Genomic DNA, 23931 nt, shown 5'->3' on the forward strand with positions numbered 1-23931 from the left:
AGGAATCCAGCTTCCGCTTTGAAAAATTTCAAGAGGAATCCCAGACTGTTAATTATAGTGGATTTCCAGGCCCCTAGTAACAGTAACAGGGACGTGGTGGCTCAGTGGCTAAGACACTGAGCTTCTCGATCAGAAGGTCAGCAGCTCGGTGGGTTGAATCCCTAGCGGACAATATTCCTCCAGGCCTTCCTGTCCTCTACCATCCTCTGGAGTCGGTTTAAACTCACGCCGACTGCTTCGGTGACTTCCTCCAGCCACCTCATTCTCTGCCGTCCCCTTCTTCTTTTGCCCTCCATCGTTCCCAGCAGGAGGCTCTTCTCCAGATTCACTTTAACAACCATGTTACTAACTTAACAACTGCAATGATTCACCTTAATATCCATGGCAGGTAAGGTCGTAAAATGGTACAAATGTCTCACTTAGCAGAGCAATTTTGGGGTTCAATTGTGGCCAGCAACGGATAAGCAAACAAAATAACTAACTAAAAAAGGCAGTCGTAAAAACCATAAAATATTCACTCTGTTCCTTTTATATTACTACTTATTCTGGCAGGTTCTTTTCAGAGTAAGCAAATATAAATATTATCAGATTAGGAATGTTCTCCAAGTGAACAAAAGTACATAAATATGCATCCCTCTAACTTTTAAAGACTCCAGGTGATTGCTAAAAGAATTGGAGGATGAGGAGCCAATAAAAGAAAAAGAAAAAAATCGGGATCTTGGATTTTTGTGATTAAAAAGGGCTGGCTGCTACATCTAAAAGCAGAAACATGTTTAAAACCAACCAGGGGGGGGAGGTGGGGATTGAACAGCGAATTTGTCAGAGATCCAGGATATACCGTATTTATCGGCGTATAACACGCACCGGCGTATAACACGCATCCCCCATTTTAACACAAAAATTTGAGTAAAAATTTTTTTCATTAAAAATAAATGACTTGGAAGCTCGGAACTTAATGTTGGATTAAAATTTATAACATTAGAACATGAATTATAACATTAACTCCTCAACATAAAGTGCCTTCCTTCCTTCCCTCCCTCCCATCCCTTTCTTTATGTTTTCTTCATGCTTTCTTTTCTTTTTCCTCTGCTCTTTTTAAATCCCCCCCCCTTCTTCTCCTCCTCTACATTTAGGTTGGATTAGTTTGTACAACGGTCATCAAACTTCTGAAGTAAAAATAAATAAATAAATCATATTTAAGAAGAAGAAGAAAAAGGAAGACGTTTTTAGTTAAGTCAAACGTTTTAATAAAAGTTTCATCTTTTAAGATTTGTCCAACACATCCAATTGTAACCTTAACAGTAAAGAATATCACCCCAGCTGCTAAAGGTTCAACCAGTCTGAGAACCATTGAAAAGACAACAGTGCAAAATCCAAAAGACACAACTTCCTCACCGCCATTGCTTTGGTACCAAATCTTTGAGGAAGGGGCTCCAGAAAGAAGGAGGAGGAGGAGGAGGAGGAGGAGGAGGAGGAGGAGGAGGGGGAGGAGGAGGGAACCAAAGAGAGGCTTTTACCGAGTCTGCGCCCCACAGCCAGGACCGTCCTTGCGCCTCAAGCCGCGTTTCTTCCCCGCAAAGCCCTTCGGGCAACCCGAGAGTTCCTTTTGGCGCCAGAAGGGCTTTGCAGGAAGAAACGCCGCGTTTCTTCCTGCAAAGCCCTTCTGGCGTCAAGCGGAACTCTCGGGTTGCCCGAAGGGCTTTGCAGGAAGAAACGCGGCTGGAGGTGCCAGGACGGTCCTGGCTGTGGGGCGCAGACTCGGTAAAAGCTCTCTTTGGTTCCCTCCTCCTCCCCCTCCTTCCACAGTCTGTGTGACGCTGCCGCCAGGCTGAGAGCTGCCGCTGAAACAAGTTTGGGGAGGTCCTTTGCAGGCAGCCAGTTCTAGCTGCCTGCAAAGGACTTCCCCACGTTTGCTTTGAAAGAAACCTCTGCGCGGGAGTTAGAAACCTCTGCGCGGGGGTTTCTTGCCATGTGCGCGGCCGCGCGGCCGCGCACCTTAGAGGGAACAGTGGACCCGGCGTATAACACGCAGTATCGGCGTATAACACGCAGGCAGGGTTTAAGCTTGCAATTTTAGTTTTAAAACTGCGTGTTATACGCCGATAAATACGGTAGTTGAACTGAATAGATATTATGTTTTTTTCTAGAATAAATAAAGAGGCGTACTATTCGCTTATGTTACATTGTTTTAACTAGTCCTTGACACGCAAAATTATTATCTATCTAGGTATCTCTTTATTGGTAAAAAAATGATCTAGAAAGTATTCCTCTTCTCTGCTCCAGGTGTCCGAGTTCATAATAGCAATAGCACTTAGACTTATATACTGCTTCACAGTGCTTTCCAGCTCTCTCTAAGTGGTTTACAGAGTCAGCCTCTTTCCCCCAACAATCTGGGTCCTCCTTTGACCCATCTTGGAAGGATGGAAGGCTGAGTCAACCTTGAGCCGGTCAGGATCGAACTCCTGACTTGTGGGCAGAGCCAGCCTGCAATACTGCAATCTAACCACTGCACCTTCACAGCTCCTATCTATCATTTGTCCGTCCATCCATCCATCCATCCATCCACCCACCCACCCATCCATCCACCCTACCATCCCATCCCATCCCATCCATCCATCCATCCATTTCTATGACTCTAGCCCAAAAGCAATAGCACTTAGACTTATATACCGCTTTACAGTGCTTTTCAGCACTCTGGGCAGTTTACAGAGCCAGCCTCTTGCCCCCAACAATCTGGGTCTTCATTTTACCAATTTCAGAAGGATGGCAGGCTGAGTCAACCTTGAGCTGGTCAGGATCAAACTCCCGGCAATGGGCAGAGTTCACTTGCAATGACATCAAGAATATTGCAATAAAGAATTTAAACATGTTCACCTATTTAAGAGACTGCCATCTCGGAAAAAAAAAATGCAGTCCTTGACTTACGACAACTGAGCCCAACATTTCTGTTGCCAAGTCGTAACTTTACAACTGGTGGACTTCAAGTCCCAGAATGCCTCAGCCAGCCATGCTGGTTGGCCGAAGAATGTCTGGAAGTTGAACTCTACAAATCGCACATTTGCCACGGCTGGAGACTCCCATGGTTGGACTTGACAACCTCTGCCTTAGACAAACATCTGCCTCATGCTTCTTTGGGACAAAATAACCAGCTGTGATTGCCAAGACCATCTGTATCCCATTACTTACAACAACTGCCTTCCTATTTCCCCCATTTTTAGTGTTTTTAAGCTAGAGGGGTGAAGCTAGAGCGAAAGTGTGTTGCTGTTGTGTTGAATGCAGGGAGTTTGGTAAACTTCCTTAATTGCAGTTTTGCAAACATTTATCTTCTGGGCAGCCCTTCATGTGATCCACAAAATCTCCTCCTCGTTTTAAGGTCTTAGCAAAGTAAGCATCTTTTCTCATAGACAAATAAGAAGAAGGAAAAAACATCTCTGCGTGTTTGCTCTGACCTAGGCTTCCCCAGCACCACGAAGCCAAGTCCTCGTCCCAAAAAACCCCTTTTATTTAATTGACAGTGAATTCCTCTCCAGCAAAGTCTTTCCTCTCCCACAGTCTTTCGAGAGAGTTCACAATTACCGACATTGATCAGGCTTGGACAATGGCCAGGCCGATATCTTTCAGATGCTGCAATACTTGGGAAGAATGCAGGAATGAACAAATAGTCTCCTGCAAACTCCACTCCACTTTCGCTCCTCTTTTATTTCCTCTGAGAGAGGCCATTCATTATGGCCTTACTGCCAAGTCAACTCCTGTTCTTTAGCTGTTCCCTTCGTCTGGCAACTCTGTGCATGCGCACACTGGGAACAGGCTCCAGCTGTTCCTCTGCCTCATTGATATCTGACTCTGAAGGCAAACTGGCATACAGCTCTGGCCCCCTCTCTGCCTCCAACACAGAGCCCTCCTCCAAGCCTTCCCCAGATTCCAGGACTGGCCCATCTTCCTCCTCAATCTCCTCACTGCCCGAATCTGCTGGCCGCTGGCAGGCCACAATAGTGTTGCTTTTCCTTATCTCATTGAAAAGAGGAATCTTCTGCACCTTCCCCTGAAGCAAACTGTGTGTCAGATTACTAAATGCAAATCGGAAATCCAAAGCAACGTTAACAAAGCCGTCATCGAACACACTCACCTTTCCAACAGATTGTGGATTGCCTTGAAAAGCAGCGTCCTGCATTCGTATGAAAGCCCGTTCTCCCAAAATCCCTCTTCGATCACTGCAAGAGAGAAAAAAACAGTGGAAGTGTTAGCATTTTATTTTATTTCTTTATATCTTCCCTTGATTGTTTTTATAAATAATTCGAGGCAGCTGGTATACCTAATACTCCTTCCTCGTCCTGTTTTCCCCACAACAACCACAACTCTTGATGTGAACTCGGGTGAAAAAGAGGGACTGGCCCAAAGTCACCCAGTTGGCTTTCATACCTAAGATGGGACTAGAATTTGCAATCGCCTGATGATTGACCCAATATCACCCAGCCACTTTCAAGCCTAAAGCAGGAACTAGAATTCACTGTCTTCTGGTGATCGGCCAAAAGTTATACAACCACTTTCAAGCCTAAGGAGGAACTAGAACTCACTGTCTTCTGGTGATCGGCCCAATATCACCCATCCAGCTTTCATGTATAGCATCTTTCTAGAGTTTGTTGGGCAATAAAAAACAACTTAAAACAGAGTGAGTTGAGAAATTTTTACTTCTTTTGTTTAAATCCTGAGATCAGAACAGCTGCCATGCTTAATTTCTCACCGCGATTGTATCTATTTCATCTACCTTTCCAAAGATTCGCTCTCTTCACCAATATGCGCTTTGACTATTCATATAGCTGCTGTCGATTGTACAAAAATTTAAACATCATCAATCAAAGGAGGAACAGAAGCTGACGAACTGGATGGCACAATACTAAGCTTATCTCTGCTATGTACTCGGTGGATCCACTCTCTATCAGAATCCTAGGTAACTAAAATTGGATTCGTCAGACATATGGGGAGCGATTACCATCAATCTAAATATTTTGGGAATGAAGGACTTGACTCTTCAGCTTCAGAGTGACCAAAAGCTTTCCAAATCCTACCATAATAGCAATAGCAATAGCAATAGCAGTAGACTTATATACCGCTTCATAGGCCTTTCAGGCCTCTCTAAGCGGTTTACAGAGAGTCAGCATATTGCCCCCAACAATCTGGGTCCTCATTTTACCCACCTCGGAAGGATGGAAGGCTGAGTCAACCCTGAGCCGGTGAGATTTGAACCGCTGAACTGCTGATCTAGCAGTAGCCTGCAGTGCTGCACTTAACCACTGCACCACCTCGGCTCTTTTTGTTATAAATAACTTTAAAACAACTTTGTTTAAAAACAAAAGCCAGAGAGATTCCACATCCTTCAGTAGGGCAAACAGCTGGTTTGAAAAGGTAGGATTTGTATGGTAAAAATAGCAGGGGCACAAGATTAATATCCCCCATCCTGCTGTGTCACTGGGTGTCCTACCCTACCTAACGTGCAGCTGACCTTTAAACAAATATCTGCACTCACAAAGTACAGTACTCACAAAGAAGTCCAGAGTTATTCCCATCTACGGCTTCTACATCTCAGATAACGGCATTAATTAAAAGTTATTGTCCTGCACACTGACTTACTATTGTCCTGCCATTGGCCTGCTGCAGAAAGGCCGGGGAACATATGTTATGGGACACGATTAGTTGCTTAGTCATTAAAAATGACTGGAAATCAATTTCTTCCTCTGTTGTGCTGAAAAGCTTTTTAGACTAAAGTGTGGCGCACGAGATAAGGAAGCAAACAATTACAGATGGAGACTTTTTCGTACATTTTTTTTTAAAAAATGAAACTGTTTTTCTCTCTCTCTCTCTCTCTCTATGATGCTCTTTTTCTTCAGCATTAAAAAAAATCAATCTGAAAATCCAATTCATTGGCAAACGTCTACATTAAATAAATATATCAAAAATCCAATTACCGCAGACTGGAACTAACAGCATTTTATCTCCGGTTGAATTTGTCCATTTAAGTGACAAATGCAAAAGTATCAGGGTGTTCTAGAAACTGACGTACGCAAAGCCAACAAAACAGCATTGATTCTGAAATACTGCATTAAGGCCATAAACTGTCTATTCAAAGGCGAGGCTATTTGATCTATCATTGTTGCAATACCGCCGATACCCTGCAAATTACGTGTTTGAAGTGCGTTCCGACTCTAAAGGGACTGGCTGCTACGGTATGTGCAACAAAGCCCTGTCTGCTGCTCACATGTCTTGGGCTGCTTTTAGCTAAGGAAGTGTGTCATCGTGTACTGTATTCAAACGATGGGGAAAATATCTTTGCCATCTGATCATTATATATTACATTACCCTGTTTGCTTTGAGGCTACTACAAATGCATGCATGCATGCATGCATGCATGCGATAGACAGACAGACAGAGACAGACAGGTAGGCAGGCAGGCAGGGAGGCAGGCAGGCAGAAAGAATACATGATAGATAATAGATGACAGATAAATAGATAGACAGACAGACAGACAGAATACATGATAGATAATAGATGACAGATATAGATGATGGATGGATGGATAGATGGATGGATGGATGGATGGATGGATGGATGGATGGATGGATGGAAAATAGATAATAGATAATAGATGTCAGATGATAGATAGATAGATAGATAGATAGATAGACAGACAGACAGACAGACAGACAGACAGACAGACAGACACAGACAGAAAGAGTATATGATAGATAGATGACAGACAGACAGACAGACAGAATACATGATAGATGACAGATATAGATAGATGGATGGAAAATAGATAATAGATGTCAGATGATAGATAGATGATGATGATGATGATGATGATGATGATGATGATAGATAGATAGATAGATAGATAGATAGATAGATAGACAGACAGACACAGACAGACAGAAAGAAAGAATACATGATAGATAATAGATGACAGATAGATAGATAGATAGATAGATAGATAGATAGATAGATAGATAGATAGATAGATAGATAGATAGAGACAGAATACATGATAGATAATAGATGACAGATATAGATGGATGGATGGATGGATGGATGGATGGATGAATGGATGGAAAATAGATAATAGATAATAGATAATAGATAATGGATAATGGATAATGGATAATGGATAATAGATAATAGATGACAGATGATAGATGGATGGATGGATGGATGCTCTGTTTCCCTGAAAATAAGACCTCCCCAGATAATAAGCCCAATCGGGCTTTTGGGTGCATGCGCTAAAATAAGACCTTCCCTGAAAATAAGCCCTCCCCCAAATATTGCAACCATGAGGTGACCATGCTCACCGCCTCCTGCACCTCAAAAATCTTAAGACCTCACTGAAAATAAGGCCATGTGCTTATTTTGGACGTCAAAAGAAAATAAGACCCTGTCTTGTTTTCAGGGAAACACAGTGGGTGGGTGGGTGGGTGGGTGGATGGATGGATGGATGGATGGATGGATGGATGGATGGATGATAGATAGATAGATAGATAGATAGATAGATAGATAGATAGATAGATAGATAGATAATAGATAGGTAGATGATAGGTAGATAGATAGATAGATAGATAGATAGATAGATAGATAGATGATAGATAGATGATAGATAGATAGATAGATAGATAGATAGATAGATAGATAGATAGATAGATAGATAGATAGATAGATAGTCAGACGGACAGAGTCAGACAGACAGACAGGCAAGCCATTCGATCCCTGACTAAGGACACTCTGCAGCATGAGAATATTAACAAACAATTTAATAGATATGCCTAGAGTGGAAACAGCTGAGCTTTTAATGTTTACTGTTTTTTAATAGAGTGCTAAAACTAAGGCATTCCCATTACATGATTTAAGAAAAAATCTCTCTCAAAGATACAACAATGATCACCTTTGATTAAGGAAAGATACTTTTATTATGTTGGAAAGCTAAGAGGAACTGAGCTTTTTTTTTTCATTGTAACGGGTAGCCACACACAAATACACAACACATATATATGTTAAGCCGGTCAATGCCCCTACAGGCACAAAAATCCCCCCCCCCCAAAAAATACAAATCAAATCCAATAAACTGGCTTTTAATAAGTCTGACGCAATGCTTACGATCATCTGTAGAAGCCTTTCAACTCTGTCATTAGTTTTTTCACCTGGTTTCCACTTTAAACAGAATGTCTCTGCCACCTCATTTTGCTCATTGATTGTGATATGTTTCACGTTGGGCTCTTTATATTGGGTTTCCCTTGAAATGCTCTTTATAGAACTATGAAAAACAACGTCTCTTTTATTCGGTCTTTTCACTTGCTTTCGGGATTATATTGCTATGTTATCGCCAACTCCTTTGTGTTTTTTTCAGCACTTCCAGATACTGGAAAAACACGGTTACATAAACATAAAAAAGCTGAAAATGCGCCATTTAAAAAGGCAGTTTTAAATAAGACTCAGCCACTTTCCCTGGGCCCGAGCGCAGGCCTACTTCTCAAGGGTCGATGGGCAGAATATTATTAGACAGAAGCAGAAGCTGCGGACTCTTGTTTTGGCCTGTAACTTTTTTTTTCTTTTTCTTTTTTAACGTTTCGATTCCTCTTCTAGCCCGTGAGTAAGTCACAGGGCGCTCAGCGTGATCTGAAATTTATTCTAATTCAAGACTTTCACACTTGCACAGAAAGTAATTGTGGCCGTGTTCTACCAGGACAGTTTAACAACAAAATCACCGAGATAATTGCTTCTTTGAAATATGACAACACTGGGCATTGTAAGCCACCAAAATCATTTGAGTCTGGCAGGAGATTGTGTGTCTGTGTATGTGTGTATATATGTGTGTGTGTGTGTATAAATGTGTGTGTATGTGTATGTATCACATATACACACAGACAAATAGTTTTTTAAAATATATAAGCTATATATTTTATATCTTTGTATGTGTTTACATACACACAGGCATATAAAATATATAGCTTATATATTTTTTTAAAAAATCTTTGTGCGTGTGTCTATGTGTGAAGATTTTTAAAGCAATTACATTAAAGCACCTAATAAACATGTTCTCTTCGGACTAATAAGCTGAAAAACCAAAGCTTTGTTTTAAAGACGATTAAACATTGCTGTTATCTCTGTCTTTTAAGAAGAGCAAAAACCAAACACACAAATTCTGCCTTGCGTGAAGAAAGAATTGCTTTGAAGGAACCAGGCGGAGAAATTTCACCTAAACTGGATCTTTCACATTTCAAGCCACTTCAGACAGCCAAATGTCTAGGGGATGTATGGGATAGGCCAGTATAAATGTTGAAAGGGGGGGGGGATACAACCTAGGTACCAGAGGTGGGTTCCTACCAGTTTGGACCAGTTCGGTAGAACCGGTTCGTCAAATCTACCGAACCAGTTAGAAGAGGTTCCACCAGTGGACCCGGAAAGCAGGCCACACCTACAGAAGAGGTTCCAAAAATTTTTGAAACCCACCACTGATACACACACACACACACACACAGACTCACACAGAGAGAGAAAGAGAAAGAAAGGAAGAAAAAAAGAAAAAAAGAAAAAAAGGAAAAAAGGAAAAAGGGACAGAGAGACAAAAGGAAGGAAAGAGAGAGAGAGAGAGACAGAGAGAGAGAGAGAGAGAAAACACATGGCCGGCAAGCCACTCCTACCAGATCACATGGCCAGCAAGCCGCTCCCACAAAGGAGGCCACACCCACAGAGTAGGTTCAAAAAAAATTTGAAACCCACCACTGCTAGGTACTGTTGTGGCCTGCTAGCGGCCAGTGGAGCTGCCGGCAGATTCGAACAATGAGGAGGTTGGGGTGGAACATGGGGCAGTCCTGGAGTCTGGGGAAGGCTCGGACGAGGGCTCTGCGTCGGAGGCAGAGAGGGGGTCGGGGCCATCTGGGAGTTATGTGCTGCCAACTAGCAACAACATGAATAAATAAAATAAGAGCTCTCAGATAAAGTAAGAATTCATATTACCAAAATCTCCTATCCTTCTGCATTATAGGCAGGATGCACCGAAGTGGAGAAGCAAACCATCTTCTCTGGGCTATTAGATCAAAGTTTCCTTCCAGTGGGGCTCCGTTACTGATGACGCTTCTTAACACAACAACGCAGAGACAATTTCCCACTGCTTCCTTCCGGGATGTGTTTTCAACTTTCCAGATTAAACTACACCCCACCCCACACCCCCAGGACTTCCTGGTCGTCGCTCTCGGAATGCAAATTGAGATCAATCCAAATGAATTTTTAGAGCTCAGCCCAAGTTGACTGGATACCCGTCACCTAGCCAGACTCGGTGTCTTGCATTATCATCTCATTTTATTTCGAAAAACTCTTCCCGGTAAAACAAGAAGTCTGCAAACACACACACACACACACACAGACACAGACACAGACACACACACACACACACGGTCTGCTTTCTGCTGTCATCTAGTCTGAAAAAATGAAAATTAAGCACAAGGTTTCTTTTGAGGGGAACAAGAGTCTGAGGCCATTTCGGGATTGAGGCAAAGGATCTGGAACGTGCTGCTCGAAAATGCAGGCTGGATGTGCCAAATTCTATGAAGTGGAACTCCGACAGTTATGACTGTTCAAAAGCTATGAAAAAAAGGAAGGAAGGAAGGAAGGAAGGAGAGAGCGAAAGTGAGAGAGAGAGAGAGAGAGAGAAGGAAAGAAAGAGGGAAAGAAGGAAGGAAGGAAAGAAGGAAAGAAAGAAAGAAGTGAGAGAGAGAGAGAAAGTGAGAAAGAGAGAGAAAGAAGTATAGAAAGAAAGAGGGAAAGAAAGAAAGGAAGAGAGAGAGAAGGAAGGAAGGAAGGAGGAAGGAAGGAAGGAAGGAAGGAAGGAAGGAAGGAAGGAAGGAAGGAAGGAAGGAAGAAAAAAAAGAAAGAAAGAAAGAAAGAAAGAAAGAAAGAAAGAAAGAAAGAAAGAAAGAAAGAAAACCTGCCAAATGACAAATGGAAGCTTCAGAGTAAACGGTCTGATCCAACCTGTCCTCAAGGAAAATTTCCAGTCATAATTTTTTACTTTATTGACATAGTACCAAAGGGATGGCTGTTGCTCTTAATCCCTCGTCATGGACCTTTAGCCAAGCAATCTTGAAACCAAAGGGCCTGCTCACCTCTAAATATAAAAGCAGCCAGATAAAAGGCGTTTTTATACCTTATAAATGTATTTGGTTCTTCGATAGGAAGGAAGGTTAATTCCGTTTGTTGTTCTATTTGAGTTTGGATAGTTTCGAGGCCCTTGACTCTTGCAAATGAGGATCGATCCGGACGGTGTAAAGAGGAGAGACTAAAATTCCCTGGTTTAGACACACCTGCGCACTGAAAAGAAAAATGCTGAACCAGCGAGGTCAAAACGCATTATATATTGGTTGCTAAGTGAAGCACGCAGCCAGCAGAGGGAGCTTAGCAAGCTGAGCTTTAGGATTTGTTAAAAACAAGTAGTCGTTTTCCACCACCACCACCACCACCGCTGCCACAGGAAGATTGACACATAATAATCCCCCAAAATGGGTATTACAGAGATTCTCTTACAATGCATAAAATTGGGATTTCAAATCCGGATGGTCAAGTCCAGCGAAAATTGGCCACACAAGCTATAGATGAACAGTTAGTAACATTTGTAATCTGGACAAGCAATTTAGCAGATCTATTGTTCATCTCCGATGTATAAGATTACACAGCCTGAGGATACAGAGAGGTTCAAAGGGGTGGGGTGGAGGAACCAGTCCCTTGTTCTGTACTGTAACGTTTCCTTTTCCTCTTCAGTTGGAAAGTGATCTATTTTTATTGCTCAAACGTAATAAAGCCTTCGCAGTTAAAAGAAGAGAACTCTCTGTTGGTCTATTTATACCTCCTGTACATTTTAACCCTTCAGAATTCAGCATAACATAGCATAGCGTAGCGTAGCATAGCATAGAATAACAGAGTTGGAAGGGACCTTGGAGGTCTTCTAGTCCAACCCCCTGCTTAGGCAGGAAACCCTACATCACTTCAGACAAATGTCTATCCAACATCTTCTTAAAGACTTCCAGTGTTGGAGCATTCACAACTTCTGCAGGCATGAGAATATTTTTTTTTTGGGGGGGGGGGGAGAGACATCTGAAATTCATGGGCCTGGCACTTTCACTAAAAACCCACACAGAGTGTGGTGGAATGTATTTGTGGGTCTAGGACAACTTGCCGTGGCCAATTCGCCACCAGACAACTGGCTGCGGGACAAGAGTTACACTGACCTTGGAGAAATTGTGGAATAGAGACACAAAAGAAAGGATACCAAAGGAGGGACAAAATGAAATGTTAAATGACCAAACTTAAAATATTTTCTTAAAAATTATTTTAAATAATTAAATTGAATTGTTGGAATTGTCCTGCGGCAAATTGTCCCACAGTGAGTTGGCCGTGATGAATTGGCCCATTCCGTATATTTGTGAGGTAAGCATCTGCAGCTTTCATCTCAAAGTAACACCACAATATAGTCACATTTTGAAGTCATACTCTAGAACAGGGGTCTCCGACGGTGGACTGGCACCGTTCTGTGGCATGCCAGCAACCGGGCCATGCAAACAACCGAAGCCCCATCTGTGGGATGCAGGCAGCATGCAATCCACACCCTCCTCTGGTCCACGGAAAAACCTTTCTCCATAGAACCAGCCTCTGATGCTCTAGAAGGTATGACCACCAGTGAACCACTATCTCTAACGACATCCAGTTGACACTTGTTGTTAGCTGTGATGTAGTGTCCAACCCATCGCAACACCCATAGACAACGTTCCTCCAGGCCTTCCTGTCCTCTACCATCCCCGGGAGTCCATTGAAGCTCACGCTGACAGCTTCGGTGACTCCATCCAGCCACCTCCTTCTCTGCCATTCCCTTCTTCTTTTGCCCTCCATCGTTCCCAACACGAGGCTCTTCTCCAGGGAGTCCTTCCTTCTCATAAGGTGGCCAAAGTATTGGAGTTTCCTCTTCAGGATATGGCCTTCTAAAGAGCAGTCAGGGTTGATCTCCTCTAGGACTGACCAGTTGGATGGCCTTGCAGTCCAAGGGACTCGCAGGAGTCTTCTCCAGCACCAGATTTCAAAAGCCTCCATTCTTTGGCACTCAGCCTTCCTTATGGTCCAACCTTCACAGCCATCCATTGCAACTGGGGAAACCACAGCCTTGACTAGATGCACTTAGAACTTAGAATAACCTTATTGTCACTTTAAATGTACACTAATCAGCACACTTTAAAATGAAATTTTGTTGCATACAGCTCTCAAAAAGTCACCTCACTTAAAGTCTAGAGAGTCCACGGAAACAAATGACGATGTGCAGAAAGTAATTGCGGTTCTCTAATGGGATAAATGCGCAGAAGATGTGCATGTTATGTGCATGCTGCAGGTTAACACAGAGCCTTTACAATATGAAAGCTGAAGTTTTATAGCCCCCAAATGTTTACATGTACACTGGCAAAGATAACTGAGTTTTTGGAAACCGAATAACCGTGGCAAAAGAAAGCAAAGTCACTACCAATATTAACAGACGCCTTGGGTGCAATCCCAAAACAACGGGGGAGAACCACGAGAATATCATCGGCATTGACAAAATCACCATCGGTCAATAGCAAATGGCAGCTTTCCTTGGAACAGCTTAAATCTTGCAAGGATACTTTAACATCAACGACCAAAACAATGCTTGGGAAAGACTTGTTAGGTAGATAAAAATACTACATCCAATCTAAACATCGGGCTGATTATGTGCCTAACCATAATATAACCATAATAATAATGCATGGAAAGGTTTCAACAGGCGGATAAAAATGCCAAATTCAGCTTAAACATCTGGCTGGCTGTCCAACCAACCAAACTACATCTTACTGAATCGTGCAATTAGCCTAACTAGCTGAATAGATAAAGGTAAATGTTCCCCTCACACATATGTGCTGGTCGTTCCCGACTCTGGGGGGTGATGCTCATCTCCGTTTCAAAGCCGAAGAGCCAGCGCTGTCCGAAGACGTCTCCATAGTTATGTAGGCAGCATGACTAAACACTGAAGGCGCACAGAATGCTGTTCCCTTCTCACCAAAAGTGATTCTTATTTTTCTACTTGCATTTTTACATGCTTTCGAACTGCTAGGTTGGCAGAAGCTGGGACAAGTAACAGGAGCTCAGTCCGTCACACAGAGCTAGAGATTCAAACCGTCAAACTGTCGACCCTTCTGATCGACAAGCTCAGCATCTTAGCCACTGAGCTACCGCATCCCCTTGTCTAGCTGAATACTTATACCCAAATGGCTACTAATGGCATTCCAGGATTTCAAAGTTTACATGGAAATATCCCAGTGCCAACATGTAATTTTCTGCATGTTCAGTGCTACACTACAACCCTTTTTTATATTCCAACAATCACCTTATTTCCACCAATAAGACTTCAATCCTGCCTTCCCAGCAGCTTGTCTGAATTCATATTTTACAACACGTGAAGATTTACAAAATAAAAAATGAAAACAGAGCGACGAAGGCAAATAGGGCGAGTTGCAAATACCAATGCACGCGCGCGCGCGCACACACACACACACACACACACACACACACTGCAAGAGTGAACAATAAACCGAAGAAGGAAACACTACAGGCAGCTAAGGCATAATTCCCCCATTTTCCATGGCAACCAGACCTGAATCACAAACGCAACAGACACAAATGCGTTTGCAGAGCACGGCTGAAATAACTTATAAATATACAAAGATGAACAAGGTGCCATTTCATTTTCCCTTTGTAGAGCAGGACAATAAGCGCTTAGATCCTAGATACATCTAATTTCCCACCCCCCCAAATCTCCAACTGGGGAGAAAAAACGACCTATACATAAAACGATCCATATTTAGCATTTATATCCCGCCTTACTTCAGAGTAGCCAACATTTAAATAAAAACTTGTAAAATTGCAATATGAATTATCATAGAAATATGATAATGGTGAAAGGGGATAAAAAAGCCATTGAAATTAAAAACAATCCGCATTTTAGCTCTTCACCTGCTTTCCCGCAGAACTCAACAGATAGGAGTGAGGTACAGATTTTAGGGGATTGCGTGTTCCAGAAATAGGAAATGTGCAGTTGAAAAAGATCTGTCTCCATGTATCCCATGCCTTGAACTGTCCAAGGGGAGGAATTGGGAATAAATAAACAGATAAGACAGATACAGAGAGGATGGGTAGATGATAGATAATAGAGACAGGGAGAGAGGATGGGTGGATGGATGGGTGGGTGGGTGGGTGGATAAACAGACTAATAGATAATAGATGTTAATAGATGATAGATGATAATAGATGATAAATTATAGCTAGATAATAGATAGATAATATATAGATAAAAGAAATGATGCAGAGACAGAGAGATAATAGAGAGACAGAAAGGAAGGAGGGAGGGAGAAAGAAGGAATGGAGGGAGGGAGGGAGGGAGGGAGGGAGGGAGGAAGGGATAGAGACAGATAGAGATAGAGACAGACCGACTGGCTGGCTGTCTGGCTGGCTGGCAGACAGGCAGACATGGACAGAAAGACAAAATAAGACGTCTCAAGAACTTAAGACAGCCATCTAACCCAAGTAAAGTTTCAGTCACGAGACTTAAGGGAGAAAAGTCTTTTTCCAACAAGCTTGTTTGAAAGGCTTTTTAAGAAAATGCTCGCTAATTGCTACCATTTCTGTCCCTGCTGCCCCGCACACTTTCCCTTTCCTGCAAACGCATTCGGTCACAAAAGAATACATCGACAATAAGGGTGACAGAAATTGGAGACCAGCCAGCTCTGAAATGATCATACAAAAACACAGATGTCCTGGTGTTATTATTCCCCACAAATTCTCTGTCTGATATCTTCTGTCCTACGCAATTGGCAAGAACGTTCTGCGAACTCTAACAATTGCATCCCCCCCTCCCTCCCCAAAAAATGCTTTTTTGAACAAACCGCGCACGGTCAGGTCACAGAGAAGAAAAAAATCCTTCCTCTGACAGTTTCAGATTCTACACACAAGAAAATTACAGATGGCATCTTTAAAAGCTCAATAATAACATCGACATAAATCAAAATGATATTTCCATTCTATATTAACTTTCAGAGGGAAATACAATAGTAGAGTTGGAAGGGATCTTGGAGGCCTTCTAATCCAACCCCCTGCCTAGGCAAGAAACCTTATACTGTTTCAGACAAATGACTATCCAACATCTTCTTAAAGACTTCCAGTGTTGGGGCATTCACAACTTCTGGAGGCAAGCTGTTCCACTGATTAATTGTTCTCACTGTCAGGAAATTCCTCCTTAGTTCTAGGTTACTTCTCTCCTTGATTAGTCTCCACCCATTGTTCTCACTGTCAGGAAATTTCTCCTCAGTTCTAAGTTGCAGGAAGAACGGCTGCAGGAACAGGGTATGCCTAGTTTAATGAAAAGAAGGACTAAGGGAGACAGGATCGCAGTCTTCCAATATCTCAGGGGTTGCCCCAAAGAAGAGGGAGTCAAACTATTCTCCAAGGCACCTGAGGGTAGCACAAGAAGCAATGGGTGGAAACTAATCAAGGAGAGGAGCAACTTAGAAAAGAGGAGAAATTTCCTGACAGTGAGAACAATTAACCAGTGGAACAACTTGCCTCCAGAAGTTGTGAATGCCCCAACACTGGAAGTTTTTAAGAAGATGTTGGATAGCCATTTGCCTGAAACAATATAAGGTTTCATGCTTAGGCAAGGGTTGGACTAGAAGACCTCCAAGGTCCCTTCCAACTCTGTGATTGTATTTGTATTTATTTGTAAGTCGCTTTTTTCAGTGCCGTAGTAGCTCTGAACTGTCACTAAATGGACTGTTGTAAGTCGAGGACTTACTGTATAAACTATGAAGGGCTACTGGCTCTGGAATGCAGGGTGGGATCTTCCTATTCCCCTTGCAGGGTTGCCTTTAAAAGGACAACGTTCAATCCAGTTCAAAAAGAAAATGAATTTATAGTCCACAGGGATCTTTTCAACCTCGCTACCTGCAGATTCCCAAGAGCAAAAGAGTTGAAAAAAGAAGGAATCCATGGAGAACCTCTCAGCCTGCTGAGTGGGCTACAGATTGCCCAAGAGGAGTAAGCATAATATAAACTTAAAAGTATATCCTAAGCCACAGTGGCGCAATGGTCAGAGTGAGGTACTGCAGGCTACTTTTGCTGACTGCCGGCTGCCTGCAGTTTGGCAGATCATATCTCACCAGGCTCAAGATTGACTCAGCCTTCCATCCTTTCGAGGTTGGTAAATGTAGGCCCCAATTTGTTTGGGGCAAGAGGCTGACTCTGTAAACTGCTTAGAGAGGGCTGTAAAAGCACTGTGAAGCGGCATATAAGTCTAAGGGCTATTGCTATTGCTATCCTGGAAAGCGAGAAAGCTGGATGTAACAGACAAATATGCGTACCACTGCCCATTGACGTCTCTAAATTCTACAGTGATGATTCTAAAATATTAATTTTGAGTCAGTTCCCTATGTTTCATACCGAGAACTGCTGTAAATGAACTCTTTGTTTCTTGTAATAATGTTATATAGTATATATAGCATATATACATAAAGTTACATAATATAATGCACAGTATACTTATTATCTTATGTCATCTTATGCTATGTTGCTGTAGTTAGCATATTACATTGTATTATAATGTTATTTTGTATTATTAAGTTTACTTTATTGTCACTGCATCTCATACAACAAAATTAAATGCCATCTTCCGTGTACATTATGCATATTAAAACATACATATGAAAATTTATATCCATATCGCATATTTTTATTTTATTTGGGGAAATTTATATTGCCGCCTATTTGCACATGATGACTCAAGGCGGCTTAAAAGAATATAAAAACCTCATATAAAAAAAACAATAAAATTAATAAAAGAGAGAATCATATCATAAATTAATAAAATAATATAATAATCCCCTAGGCCCGGTGACAACACATCACACAAGACATTTAATGGGCTCCATCCCGCTCTGTGTTCCCCAGTGTTATATATTATATTGTATTATATCCATTCTGTTATTAACGCTTATTCTCTCTTATGCCTTTAAAATTTTCAGTGACTTTTTATAAATATATTGTTGGTCGTTAGACACCAGAATCACTCTTTGCGAGGATGGGCAGCCATATAAATTTGCTATATGAATAAATATTGCTAAAACCAGTCTCCTTTTCCACTGTATGGGACACACTATTTGTTTCTCTCGCTACGAAGACAATATCCTAAAAGGCCTGGAAACAAAGACTTGGAAGAGTCAAGATGATCATTTTATCTGGTTTTTTTCTTTCTTTTTAAAAAAAAAATCTTTACAGGGATTTAATTGAAATCAGAATCGACACAGCCATCCCCACAGTTGCCCTAAGGTGAAATCTGTGTTCCGGATGACCATGGAAACCCTTGTCATGACGCATTAGCCTCAAATAAAGAGTCAACCGGCGTCTCATCTTTTCGTACTTGCCCGGAGCCATGGCTTCCTGTGGCTTACAGTCAAATTGGTCACATTAGACAGGCATACCTACATTTTTACTGACCATGCGCGATGAGGAATCCCTGGCATCCTTTGGGGGAGGGGAGAGGGGGTTGTGTGTGGGGTCTACATGAAAAGCACGCCAAACATTGCCCCTAAATCCAAGACTTACCTAACCAATTTAACGACAGGGGGTCATTACAATCAAGAGAACATCTTTACACAAAGAAGAGCTCCCTTCGAAGGGCCTTCTGTGCTTTGATTTTGAGGGTATTGAGATGTCGCGGGAGAGCAGTCAAAGCCGGAGGGTGGAATTAAGCCAGTCATAAGCCTAGAGTCAGGGATGTGGTGGCTCAGGGGCTAAGATGCTGAGCTTGTTGATCAGAAAGGTCAGCAATTTGACGGTTCGAATCCCGAGCGCCGCATAATGGAGTGAGCTCCCATGACTTGTCCCAGCTTCTGCCAACCTAGCAGTTCGAAAGCAGGTCAAAAATGCAAGTAGAAAAATAGGAACCACCTTTGGTGGGAAGAGAACAGCGTTCCGTGCGCCTTGGGTGTTGAGTCATGCCGGCCACATGACTACGGAGACGTCTTCGGACAGCGCTGGCTCTTCAGATTTGAAACGGAGATGAGCACCGCCCCCTAGAGTCGGGAACAACTAGCACATATGTTCGAGGGGGAAACTGTACCTTTAAGCCTAGAGTCTCACAAATGGATAAACCCCTCTTGAATTCAGTTATACTCTTAACTAGCGCTAATTTAGTACTGAATGTTAGTTGACTAGATGTTGTAATAAATCTCCCTTAGCGGGAAAACTTAGCTTATGGTCCTGGTTTTTTTTTTAACCAGACATCATACTCAAACAAACCACTGGCTTTTTAACTGGCCTCAGTTAACATTTTAACTAATGGGGGGGGGGGGTCTCTTCTATGCCCTTTCAGATAGCCCTACGCAATTCTCACCAGTCCCCTAATCCTGGAAACCTAATGGGGGAGTTCCATGCTGGAGAGGGGCTTGCTGGATTGATGGCAGAGTTCACCTCCCCTGCCCCTTGCTCCCCACCCATCCATCTTCTTGTTATCGTATTGATTTATTCTCCTTGTTTTCTTTTTCATTGATTATTTTATTGTGCTGCTATTTTACTTGTTCTACTTACGCTCTTTTCGTTTCTTCCTTTTTACTGTTGGAAGCCAGCTAGGGCAGCCTCATGGCAAGATAGGCGGCAAATAAATTTAACAAAAAAATAAATCAACAATCCCTGGACTATCACAGATCTCTAGGCCTTAAAGGCAGCTGGAAGATCTAAGGGCACATCTCATGTTATCAGAAATGGAGAACTGTTCTTTCTTCCTTGCCGCAACTTGCAAGCACATTCCTTGGTGTGCCTACAGGTAGTCCTCGACTTACAACAATTCATTTAGTGACTGTGGGAGAAACGTGACTTAGGACTGCTTTTCATGACTTTTGTAGCATCCCCAGGATCATGTGATCAAATTTCAGACCCTTGGCAACTGGTTTATACTTATGACTATTGCTGTATCGCAAGGTCAGGTGACTGATCCCCCTTTTGCAACCTTTTGACAAGCAAAGTCGATGGGGAAGCCAGATTCACTTAACAACCGTGTTACTAGCTTATCAACTGTGGTGATTCGCTTAACAACTGGGGCAAAAAAAAGTTCGTCAAATGGGGGCATAACTCACTTGGCAAATGTCTCACTGAACAACATGAATTTTGGGCTCAATTGTGGTCGTAGGTCAAGGACTATCTGTACTAGCAATAGCAGCACTTAGACTTATATACCGCTTTGGATGGATGGGTGGATGGATGGATGGATGGATGGATGGATGGAAGGAAGGAAGGAAGGAAGGAAGGAAGGAAGGAAGGAAGGAAGGAAGGAAGGAAGGACAATAGCAATAGCCCTTACACTTATATACCGCTTCACAGTGCTTTCCAGCCCTCTCTAAGCGGTTTATAGAGTCAGCCTCTTGCCCCCAACTATCTGGGTCCTCATTTTACTCACCTCGGAAGGACGGAAGGCTGAGTCAACCTTGAGCTGGTTAGGATCGAACTCCTGGCAGTGGGCAGAGTCAGCCTGCAATACTGCTTTCTAACCCCTGCGCCATCAGGGCTCCTGATATTACCGGTAACTGAGGTGTGTGCATGAATTGAAATGCCACTGGAATATGACAACATTTTTTTTCCCAATCGTCTCTGTCTTTTCCGCCCCAGGAAGCTTTCCTTCAGAGGAGAATACAATGAGGCAGATTTCACTAATATGTTGAATGTGAAAAGCAAGGGGAACTGAAGCATGTAATTCAATAATTGCAGACTAAATATTTCAACAAAAACTTGGAAGGGTCTTTCCCTTCCGAGCATTGCATTTTGTTTGGTTGTATACAACTTCTCCGAAGAAATGAAAACTTGTCTGCCAAGCCAGTGAGTTGAATACAGAAGCTTTTTAAACTACCGCCTCATGTTACTGGTAGTCCTCAATGTACGGCCGTTAAGGGAGCCTGGAGCTTCCATTGCATCTCATGATAGTCGTATTTGAAGGCACCTGTGTGACCAATGCGATTTGATGACCTTTTTTATTAACCGTGGGAGTTAAGCGATATGCAGTAGTCATTAACCCATTTTCTGGGTTAATGGGCTGTTTTTCGTCAGAAAAATACCTCGTAATTCAATGTCTGCCCTTTTTTGAACAAGAGGCATAAGTACGAGCTATCCAGCTGTCCGTAAGCCGGAAGTTCTTAACCCAGGAACTGCCAGTAGTTAGACATGCTGAACCTTGCTCAGAGGGATAATACGGTTTTTTTGGTGCAAGTCTTCCAATAATTTAAATCCTCTAGATGTAAGTTGAGACATGATAGCAGACTTCCAATATCTCAGCGGCTGCCACAAAGAAGAAGGAGTCAAACTATTCTCCAAAGCATCTGAAGGCAGGACAAGAAGCAATAGATGGAAACTAATCAAGGAGAGAAGTAACCTAGAACTAAGGAGGAATTTCCTGACAGTGAGAACAATTAATCAGTGGAACAACTTGCCTCCAGAAGTTGTGAATGCTCCAACACTGGAAGATTTTAAGAAGAAATTGGATAACTATTTGTCTGAAGTGGTGTAGGATTTCCTGCCTAAGCAGGGGGTTGGACTAGAAGACCTCCAAAGTCCTCTCCAACTCTGTTATTTTACACTGAATAAGTCTTCCGTGGGTTGTTTTTTTCTAACAGATTGGCAAGAAACATTCAATGGAAGGCGTCAATTTGGTGCTGAGAGTGCACAGCTTTTTTAGTCAAAAAGGTTAATTTCTCCTTTTGCTATCAATCAAGGTTGTTTTTTTTTTTTCATTTATTAATTTGAGTGCCTATGTACGTATTACAGGATTTATATGCCACTCCAATCAACGTAACTCTGAGTGATGTACATTCCGCAAACCAGTAATTGGATTGAAGCACAATTACAGCTAAGACGGAGCAAAACCAATTAAGATAAAAACAAACAAAACAATCGCTACTGACATCCCTAATTCCCTGATTATTCCTTGGTGTCGCAAATTTCAGGAGCCTCTTCCAACTATTCTTCCCATTCCCCCTTAGTCCTTCAGAGGACCTGGGTTTTAATGGATGTATGGCTCCTTCAAAGGCTAACCCTTGAAGTGGGTCACCTTAGAATAGAATAACAGAGTTGGAAGGGACCTTGGAGGTCTTCTAGTCCAACCCCCTATTTACGCAGGAAACTTAAAGGCACCTTAACTTAAAAGGAAAGAGGCTAGATGAGAGAACACCTTGGCTTCAGGGTGCCTACCGTCAATGTTTTACAGAACTTAGAACTTTGTTGTTGTTGTTGTTGTTAGTTGCGAAGTCATGTCCGACCCATTGCGACCCCATGGACAACGTTCCTCCAGGCCTTCCTGTCCTTTATCATCTCCAAGAGTCCATTTAAGCTCACACAGACTGCTTCGATGACTCCATCCAGCCCCCTCATTCTCTGCCATCCCCTTCTTCTTCTTTTGCCCTCTATCGTTTCCAGCATGAGGCTCTTCTCCAGGGAATCCTTCCTTCTCATTAGGTCACCAAAGTATTGGCATTTCCTCTTCAGGATCTGGCCTTCTAAAGAGCAGTCAGGGTTGATCTCCTCTAGGACTGACCGGTTGGATGGCCTTGCAGTCCAAGGGACTCTCAGGAGTCTTCTCCAGCACCAGAGTTCAAAGGCCTCCATTCTTTGCCACTTAGCCTTTCTTATGGTCCAACTTTCACAGCCATCCATTGCAACTGTAGCCTTGACTATATGCACTTAGAACTTAGAATAACTTTATTGTCACTTTAAATGTACCCTAATCAGCACACTTTAAAATGAAATTTCATTGTATACAGCTCTCAAAGGGTTGCCATCTCTAATCTATATTACATAAACAGACAGGAATGGATGGATGGATGGATGGATGGATGGATGGATGGATGGGTGGGTGGGTGGGTGGGTGGGTGGGTGGGTGGATGGATGGATGAATGAATGAATGAATGAATGAATGAATGAATGAATGAAACGAATCTTGCAAGTTTTACTGGACGGATGGTCTAGGGGGCAAAGCTGTACAGAATATGGTAGTCGTGCTATAGATATTTCAAAACCTCCTCCCGAATCTAGGGGGTGGTGTTCATCTCCGTCTCAAAGCCGAAGAGCCAGCACTGTCCGAAGACGTCTCCGTGGTCCGAAGATGCACAGAACGCTATTACCTTCCCACCAAAGGTGGTCCCTATTTTTCTACTTGCATTTTTACATGCTTTTGAACTGCTGGGTTAGCAGAAGCTGGGACAAGTAACAGGAGCTCACTCTGTTACGTGGCGCTAGGGATTCGAACCGCTGAACTGCCGACCTTCTGATCAACAAGCTCAGCGTCTTAGCCACTGAGCCACCACATCTCTAATACTGTATATTACTGTATATTACACAGTATACCAACATACTATACAATCCTCTAAAAACCCTTCTTTCCCTTCTGCCAATATCAGAATGTGTCACTAGCTAGAGGCATATTTGCTAAGGATTTACTGTCTGTGAAGATATTGATATAGGAGACAGCCGTAATACCTTATGGAAAGCAATTCTGGAGCTCAGATCTGAAGAGGTTTTGAAAGAGCCTTTTATTTACAGAAAATTGTCAACCTCCAGCCTCCTTCCTACATCTAAAGCTCTAGAGAATTCCCCCGTCTTCTGGATCTCGTTTATAACGCATTATGGGCTGAAAGAGGAAAGCAGGGACTGATCTGACACCGCATTATTCCCAATGGAAGCATCCCTGCTGCATATTTGAAGAGCAGAAAGCTGGAAACGAATCCGAAATGAACACTGCTTCCCACAGAAAAAGGAACGGCAGCTAACCAATAGCCCATCGGATAGGGAAGTTGTGCCAAGTTAGGCTTA

General features: G+C 42.5%; 1 protein-coding gene across 1 annotated transcript in view; it reads right to left on the minus strand.

The window, feature by feature from the left end:
* The window catches only part of MED13L (mediator complex subunit 13L), a 185292-nt gene that overhangs the window by 95189 nt on the left and 66172 nt on the right, over positions 1-23931 (minus strand). Inside the window, 1 exon segment of the mRNA XM_032229147.1 lies at positions 4127-4211. Coding sequence (XP_032085038.1) covers positions 4127-4211 — 85 coding nt within the window.

The sequence above is a fragment of the Thamnophis elegans genome, chromosome 13 (assembly GCF_009769535.1).
Source record: "Thamnophis elegans isolate rThaEle1 chromosome 13, rThaEle1.pri, whole genome shotgun sequence".
In the NCBI taxonomy this organism is placed as follows: domain Eukaryota; kingdom Metazoa; phylum Chordata; class Lepidosauria; order Squamata; family Colubridae; genus Thamnophis; species Thamnophis elegans.